General features: G+C 33.4%; 1 protein-coding gene across 1 annotated transcript; it reads left to right on the top strand.

The window, feature by feature from the left end:
- Positions 1-4,865: 4,865 nt before the first annotated feature.
- LOC135198958 (uncharacterized) lies at positions 4,866-5,723 on the top strand. The gene has a single exon (XM_064226877.1). It carries the CDS (start codon positions 4,866-4,868, stop codon positions 5,721-5,723), a length of 858 nt encoding a protein of 285 aa, XP_064082947.1.
- Positions 5,724-9,474: the final 3,751 nt, after the last annotated feature.

The raw sequence follows: 9,474 nt of genomic DNA, 5'->3' as shown, positions 1-9,474 counted from the left end.
CAAAAGATGACTGGTTTAACTACATGCGAATGGATCATGACACATATTTGGAACTCTTAAGTCAGGTATCACCTTTAATAGAAAAAAGGGACACTTGCATGAGAGAAGCAATTAGTCCACATGAGCGTCTTTCAGCCACTTTGAGATTTCTTGCTACAGGAAGAACATATAGCGATCTAAAGTTTACAACAATTATATCGCAGCCTTCTCTCAGTGCAATAATCCCAGAAACATGTGCAGCAATCTGCAAATGTTTAGGCCCAAAATATCTGAAGGCAAGTTTATTTGCACAAATAACTAATTTCTTTGTTTAGTATGACATTCATACCAGGTTAATTTAAAAAAATAAAGAAGTTTTCAAACTTTATTCCAGAGTATCCAAGGTTAATAAATGTACGAGGTGCAGCCTCAGACTGATGTCATACCATACGGTGAGCAATTACACGCTACGTCCTCAGTCATGACGTACGACGGCCGTACGGCCTAACGTTTAGTACTCGGCGAAAGTTCAATTCCGGCCGGCCATGGGTGAGCGTCATACGGCCAATTTGCTATCACCACGCTCCGGCTTGAACATATGCTAGCGTCGCGACCGACGGCGCCGTAGGAAACCGGATAAGTAATATAGGGCTTAAGTCTTCGTTGACATACTGCCGGGCAAAATGAAGGCGCCAGCGATGGTGGATGGACTAAATACTGATACTGTAACAGAAGGGAGGGCCTTTTTTGGTAGCGGGATGAATATGTTCAGAAAGTCTTAATAAAATTAAGATATTGTTGTTGTTTGAAGTGTAATGTGGTTTCATAGAGACTAAGCAATAGTTTGTTTTTGGTCGTATCTTATTATATAACATTTTATAATAAATGGTTATTTTTCAATCTATTGTGTATCCTTAATTATAGGGTGCTGTAATATTTGTCCCTTAATTACGTATACGTTAAAATGTTACTAATATCAGGTTTGGACGACAAATGATATATATATATATATATATATTATATTATATATATGATATATATATATATATATATATATATATATATATATATATATATGTATATATGTATATATATATATATATATATATATATATATATATATATATATATATATATATATATATATATATATATAGATATATATATATATATATAGGGATATAATCTTATTATTACTTGGTACATTCTTAGAGTGGGAATTCACACCTGCAGGACGAACACAAACAAACAAAAACGCACATGCTTGCCATCGATAAATGTAGACGTATGCCGAGCAGTTCAAATCATGCACAAAAGTACGATTATTTGATCCAATGAATTTCTGTTATGACCAAACAAACGTCCAATCATAAGGAAGAATCGACTCCCATAATAACCCGTATGACAAGTCAAGACCTATGCCCCCATTATACTTAAGAGGGTAATGGTGCCCCTTGTGACGCCAGCAACACTCTCAGCTCTATTACACTGTCTCTTTTCCGTCTGCCTCCTTGCTGTTGTCCTCTCTCTTATAACTGTCTCTTTGTTTCTCCTCCTTCAGTGTCTTCTAGGCCTATGGAGGTCTTTCTCTCCTCAACTTATACCTTCTTTATTTCTTCATGCTTAATTTGAGTTACGTAAGGTCCTACACGATCTGACGGTAGTTGTCTTTGTAATAATAAGAATTTGGAATGCGGCAGTTGATATTACAATTATAATTAAAGAGTAGTAGGTATGCTGTTATTTGATAGACAAGGCTTTTATTGGTAAATATCTAAATCCAAATTATTACAAGAGAGCGCCACGAAAACCGAGTTAATTCTTGTCTGTAACAGCAAGTAATAATATTATTACGACAAAAGTTGAACAGACGGGTTTTCTCGCCTCCACATGATGAGAAAATGAACCTACAGAATAGATTCAGTTATATTATTTTCCTTAAAGGAGAAATTAGAGAGAGGGAGCAGAAGTTATAAACGTGTGCTTGAAAGGGTGGGAGTGAAGGTTGGAGGGAAAAATGTTGGTGGAGGGCGGTGGCCACGGTGGAGGGGCGGGTTTCATCGTGCGTCTGGAGGCACAGTTCCAGTGTTACCAGATCACATCCAGCCCTTGTGGCTGGAATGTGTTTACTTATATGTGTGGCCGACTGTACCTGTCAAAGATAAGAAGTAAATTACCTCGGAGGTTACCACAGCCACGGCGAACAGTTACAGTAAGAGTTACTCATTAGCAAGGCCGGCATCTACTTTGTAATAGGAAATTAACCCTGAACAAAACTGAACGTTCTAACTCCAAGACAACGACAATTTTGGAATACGTCAACGTCAACGTCAACATTTGTGATAAGTGCTTTACATTATTGTGTATCTTTGGCCATGTCTAGGGAAAAAGGTAATGTATGGCAATGTCACAAAGTTTTATTAGTGGATCTACTCTTTAATGTAAGTTGTTTTGGTTGTTAAATAATTGTTTTGTTTATTAAATATAAGTAAGATTGAAATTAAAATAAATTCCAATATAATTCCAAAATTGTCATATATTCCATATAATATTTCGGAGGTAAATATGTGTTTATCGTTCGGTGAAGTAAGTGATTTTTTAGAAACGGCTAACTGGCTAACTGTGGCTCGGTATTTCGAATGGTAACCAATATGGAATTTAAGTGCGACGTAATTAGTAACATATATTATGTAGTATAATCTATTTCATGTTTGTATATAATGTACTCGGTAACCCGTAAGCATCGATAACTTTAGGTGGGGTGTTATCTTTTAAATATTTGTAGGCTATTGATACTAAATCTATTAAGTACAATTAGTTAATCATGTCTGATAAAGAGGAAGAGTTTGTTAACCCTATGAATATTATATAATCCTTGAGGAGGATGCGGGGAATACACAAACGGAAGGTAACTATTTACTTAAAGAAGCTAACGGAGCTTCATGGTGCTAATAGATTAACTTCTTCCTTTTGTAAGACTCAAATAACTGAAATCGAAAAAGAGATCGAGCAGGTTAAACACTTTGATGAAAAAATTAATAATGTTTTGGAGACGCATGAAATAATGAACAGTAACGAAAAATATTATAATGAGGAGTTAGATAGTCAGGCAGAATATAGCATTCAGGTTAGTATAGAGCTCGACCAATATGAACAATTCATAAGTGAGTTAAGTGGGGCTTCTAGCAACTTATCTGCCAATAAAGTTTTAGAAATGATGTCTAGAATGAATATGTCTGATGGGAAACCCCCTCCTTTAGAATGTGGAATCTTTAGTTGAAAGGGGAAAGATAAATTTGCTTTCAATTCTTTCCTTAATCAATTTAATAATGTCATTGGGTCCAGAAAAAAAACTGTCCGATTCTGCCAAACAAATATATTTACATGGGTACCTTAGGGGCTATGCCTTGAAGGTAGTTAAGCATTTGACATTTCTGACCGTAACTACCACTTGGCATTTGAAATGTTAAAAGAAGAATTCCTTGACGTATATTATATTGTTGACGAGACTTTTAAGAACATTTTTAGTGCTGCACCAAGTGCTGAATATGATCAAGAATTCTCGTCGGTGAAAGTTTACCTCAACGAAATCAAATCCTATCTGCATGAATTGAAAGCGCATAATATTGATTTATTGGAAGTGGGGTCCTCTGAGCATAAATTTGTGAGTCATATAGTATTTAATAAACTCCCCATACCAGTAAAGAGAGAGTTTGGTTCACAAATTAAATACCAATTATCCTAATATATCTGACATTCTTTCTAATTATAATGAAATTATCAAAACATTTATCTAAAACTGTTTCCAATAGAAAAAAAAGACCACTAAAACATTAGTAAACCTAGTCCTAGCAGTTCATTTAAAGCTAAAGAAAATAAGGTAGGTGTAAGTACGATTCAAAATTTTAAATTTGCAAATAAAGTAACTAAATTAATTTGTAAATTGTGTGCAGCTGAAGGCCATACTTTGGGAAAATGTGTTAACTTTAATAATTATAATGATAAATTGGCCAGACTGAGGGAACTTTCACTATGCACTAGATGCGCTGGTTCAGGGCACGAAGACAATGAATGTTACGGTAAACAATATAAGTTAAGGTTTGAATGTCTGTTGTGTAGAAAGAGGGAACACATAACTCCTTTGTGCCCTTCTTTGAATAAAGCCGAACTAACTACTAAAACTAACGTAAGCTTATGTTTTGCTCAAAGAAGTTTTGATGCGTCTCACATTTTACTACTATGACTTTGTATTTAAGAAAAGGCAAAAAGGCTAGGAAAAGTCAGATGTTTGTTTGACACTGGCAGTCAGCGGTCATATATTTCCGAATCTGCAGCTAAAGATCTTTGTCAGGATGTAGAGGCGTTGTATGCTTTGGAATGTGATGTAAGCACATATATAGGGCAAGAAACTAAGGGCTTCAAGCAAATGTCCACTGGAATAAATATAAACAAAAATTTAATATTCATACCTTTATTAGTTGACAAATTGCTCAATATAAACTTTGAAGGGCCCGGCATGAATCAAATAATAAATAAATTTAAAGAAAATAATTGCTTTTATTGGATGAGTCTTTTTGTGACCACAGAAACCATGAAAGTATGAAGGTTGACATGTTGTTAGGAATAGATATCATTCAGTTTTTTACCTTCGGTAACTTGGACTAAAATGTTGGGTGGAGCTTGTTTAGTCGTAAATAATAGAGTAGCTCCTGTAGGTAATGTGTTCAACTTTTTGGATGAGGCAGAAAGTAGAGCTGTTATGGACTCCATAGTTAATAAGAAAGCACTGAATGTTAAAACAAAAAGCATGGTAAATTTAGTAATGGATCCTCTAAAATCTTATTTCAATCCATTAGAGCATATATTAGAAGACAGTTAGGTAGACAATGGACTCTAACACCTTTTTTAGTCTTGAATCCTTGGGAATAAAAAAGTGTGAAAAAGAATTGGTCTCCTTTGATAAAGAACAAATTGACAGATTTAGAGAGGGGATCTCTTTTGATAATGTATTTTATCATGTAGAATTGCCCTGGTATACTGATAAAATTGACAGCGTCCCATCTAATCATTTTGTTTCACTTAAGGTATTAGACAGAACAGTAGAGTATTTTGGTAAAAAGGGTATCATTGACAAATACCAGGAAGTTTTTGATAAACAACTCGAGGATGGTATAATCGAGGAAATTAAAGTAAGTCCTTCTGACTATCATAAGTATATATGGATTCCCCATAGACCAGTTATAAAATTAGAAGAGCAAGTTACCACAAAAATCAGGCCAGTATTTACTGTTCTTTCAAAAACTTACAGGGAATTGCCTTCACTTAATGAAGCAGCTTATCCTGGGATAGATTTAATGGGCTCAATACTGAAATTGCTCTTTTACTTTAGAACTAATAAATATGTAATGATAAGCGACGTCAAACAAGATTTTTTGATGATTAAATTAAAAAATGAAGTGGACAAAAATAGATTTTGTTTCTTTTGGAAACGGGGAAATAAATTAGTATCTTATCGCTACAAAGCAATAGTTTTTGGTTACACTTCTTCACCTTTTATATTAAATTTTGTTATGAAACATCTCGCAGAAAGTTATCCTGATGATAAGTGTAAAGAAATATTAACTAATAACTTTTATGTAGACAATCTTCTTATAACTGGTAACAACATTGATGAAATGAAAAATTTGTATAGGTATCCAGCTAATGATAGGATGGAACAAGGGGGCTTTATTTTAAGGTCTTAGAATTCCAATTGTGTAGAGTTGAGAGAAGAAATGGCGTCTAATAATAGATTTGTTGAACATTCTTGTGAAGAGGATAAAGTATTGGGTTATAGATTCAACGTAAATAATGATTCTTTTAGTCTTGCGCCTTGTAAAATAGACCCAGAAGCAGACACAAAAAGAAAAGTATTGTCACAAACTTCTAAAATATTTGATCCTTTGAATATAGTCCTTCCTGTAACAATAAGAGGCAAAATTTTAATGAGAAAAATATGGAAATTAGATGTTGGTTGGGATCAAAATTTACCTAAAGACATTTGTGGGGAAATGAAAATTATTAGTAGAGATTTTGAAATGTTATCTGAACTTAAAATTCCTAGAGAGTCCCTTAATGAACTAGACTCGTATGGTCCTCACATTTTTTGTGATAGCTCTGTGGAGGCCTATGGGTTTGTGGCCTATGCGGTTAATCAGAATGATTAAAGTTCTTATTTGTTCTCCAAATCTAAATTGGCTCCACTGAATAAGAGAAATGAGCATAGTGTCCCCACTTTGGAACTAATGGGAGTAATTCTAGTTTTTAAATGTTTACCTTCCTTACTAGAAGCCTACAATAATATAAATTTTCAATTCATTAATATTTGTGTTGATGCTCAAGTGGTTTTAAATTGGCTATTGACCAGAGAAACTAAAATAGAATCTAAATTTGTTAGAAATAGAGTACTTGAGGCAGATGGTCTTAAAGTTTAAATATCTAAGCTATTTAAACTACCTGTCTTATATCACTATGTAAATACTGAAGAAAATCCTGCTGACATGATCACCAGAGGTTTATCCTATACTAAATATTTAAGTAAATCAACTTATTGGCTAGAAGGTTCAGAATGGTTGAGTAATGATTTTGACAAGTGGCCTCTTTACCCTTTATTGAGCATATCGCCTTACTATAAGCATCAAATAAGTACAGTATGCACTATGCAAATAAATAAGGTAAACGCTGGTATTCTCAATATAAATAAAATGTCAAATTATGAACAACTGTTAAGAAATGACCAGTTACTTGTTCAAATTTTGTAGTAGATTAAAGGGTGGTGATCCTAAAAAGAAAGCCTTAGAGTATTGGGTGAAAATTGCACAGAAAGAATACTTTACAGTAGAATTAGATTTTTTACAAAGCAGTGCCAATATTACTAATAATATACCTCCTCTAGTGTCCAATTTAAATTTATTTTTAGATTCAAAGGGTATAATTAGGTCTAGGGGAAGAATATCTAAGTGTTTGTACTTTGACTTTGATGTTCATAACCCAGTATTGCTTCCTAAAGAGCATAGGTTCACCTCATTGTTAATAAACCATTGTCATTTGAAGGTACAGCATTTAGGAATAGGCTACATTAAACTACCTTAGGGAACAGGGATTTTGGATTCCCAAGGGTAGGTCAGCAGTAAAGACTGAGCTGAGTAGTTGTAATATATGTAGGAAATATAATGCCTTAGCTTACAGATACCCGAAGTTTACAGATATGCCTAAACACCACATGAATTTAGTCAAGCCTTTTCAGCATGTAGGTATTGATTCACCGGACACCTTTGGGTTAGGGATGAGTTGAGTGGTAAGACCACAAAAAATGTTCAAATTAGTTTTCACGTTGTCTTAACGTGCGCGCTGTGCACTTTGAATTGTTACCAGACATGTCCACTAAAAATTTTGTTCTCGCTTTCCAAAGATTTAGTAATATGTACACAATACCACAATACCTGTACAGTGACAACGCTAAGTCTTTTCTCAAGGGTGGAAGTATCCTTGAAAGGTCTTTGGAGTTGCAGGAATTTTAATCTGAATTAAGTAAATGTAATATCAAACACATTAAAATACCTTTATATTCAGCATGGGTTGGTTCTGCTTGGGAGAGATTGATTAGAGTATTAAAGAATTGTCTATATAAAGTAATAGGAAGGTCTAAATTAACTTACTTTGAATTATTAACTACCCTTTCTCATATTCAATTAGCGATAAATTCCAGGCCTTTAACATAAAGATCAAGCTCAGAAAATTTAGAGTTTATAACTCCAAATTCCTATATCAAATAGCATGGTAATTCATCCCTCGTTTTGAGAAAAGATGATAGTGATGTTTGGTTGGACGATTCTAGTCAACCTTCTTTAGAGAGAACTGTAGAAATACAGGAAGAAATTATTGAAAATTTTAAGAAATTGTGGTGTGAAAATTATCTCTTAAGCCTGAGAGAACATAGTAGAAATTTGTACCAAAGTAAGTGGGAAAATAGAATTAAAGTTGGTGACATTGTCCTAATTAAAGCAATTAATAAGCCCAGACCATTTTGGATGATGGGTAAGGTATTAGAATTAATATTAGGATTTGACAATAATATTAGGTCAGTGAAACTAAAGCAAACTAATGGGGCTATAGAATATCATTCTATTTGCAATCTTTATCCTTTATCCTTTATCAGTGACACATGCTATAAGAGAAAGGCAAACCAGAGACAATTCAATGGAAATTGAGGTAGAAATAGGCAGTATAAATAAACCTGAATCTATTCACGTTGAACAAGGCGAAAGGTCTGTAAGACCCAAGAGAAAGGCTACCGAAAGATTTGAAAGAATGCTAAGGGAAAATTTAGATAATTTGTAAATACTGCTTTTCAGTATATTATTTACTGTAATTACTAATAATAAAGTTTTTATTTTGACTAAAATGCTACACACTCGAAACTTTTTCAGTGTGAGGATATACTTTATTAAATGCTTTATTCTTTAACTTTAAACAAGGATTAAGGGCATTGCAAATAATTACTTTCTAGGTAATAAATAAATAAAACTAAATAGGTAAATAAAAAGTAAAATTAGGAGATAGCCTATAGTAAACTAAGCTAAGTTAAAATTGGTGTAAATGTTTAAATAAAATGCTACACTCAAAATAAAGTGAAGACTAAAGTTAAAATGCTACACTTTTAGTAACGTGAAGATGATACTAAAGAACTTAGCCATACTTTTTATTTAGCATTGTTGGAAATAATTGTTTAACACAGTAGCCAGATTTAAGGTGGCCTTAATAAATAATGTATGGTTATTGAAGATATTCATTGCAATTCTATAATCGCAATCCTTTGTGGGGAGTGTGCTAGAAGTCAGAAAGGATTGATATTTGTGTCCGACTGTGGGTAATAGCCGTTCGGTCGTTAGCTTCACTCGAAGCTTTATCTATTTTTCTTAATAAATTAAAAGTAAATAACTTAATGCTACTTAGTATAGTAACTATTAGTGTTAATGATAAGTAAAATGAATAATAAAATTAAACTTATGAATTAAATTACTTAAACTAGTAATTGCCTAATAGGCCTTAAGTTCGCGCGTGCGTAATATGCACCTGTCAAAGGTAAGAAGTGAATTACCTCGGAGGTTACCACAGCCACGGCGAACAGTTACAGAGAGTTACTCATTAGCAAGGCTGGCATCTACATTGTAATAGGAAATTAACCCTGAACAAAACTGAACGTTCTAACTCCAAGACAACGACAATTTTGGAATACGTCAACGTCAACGTCAACATTTGTGATAAGTGCTTTACATTATTGTGTATCTTTGGCCATGTCTAGGGAAAAAGGTAATGTATGGCAATGTCACAAAGTTTTATTAGTGGATCTACTCTTTAATGTAAGTTGTTTTGGTTGTTAAATAATTGTTTTGTTTATTAAATATAAGTAAGATTGAAATTAAAATAAATTCCAATAGGAGAGCTCAAGAAGGA

Source organism: Macrobrachium nipponense, chromosome 25, assembly GCF_015104395.2.
Source record: "Macrobrachium nipponense isolate FS-2020 chromosome 25, ASM1510439v2, whole genome shotgun sequence".
NCBI classification, from domain to species: Eukaryota; Metazoa; Arthropoda; class Malacostraca; order Decapoda; family Palaemonidae; genus Macrobrachium; species Macrobrachium nipponense.
The sequence above is the reverse complement of the archived record's forward strand: the minus strand, read 5'-3'. Positions and strand labels throughout refer to the sequence as shown.

Coding starts and splice junctions, on each gene's coding strand:
- LOC135198958 (XM_064226877.1), top strand. CDS start 4,866: ATGGACTCTAACACCTTTTTTAGTCTTGAATCCTTGGGAATAAAAAAG.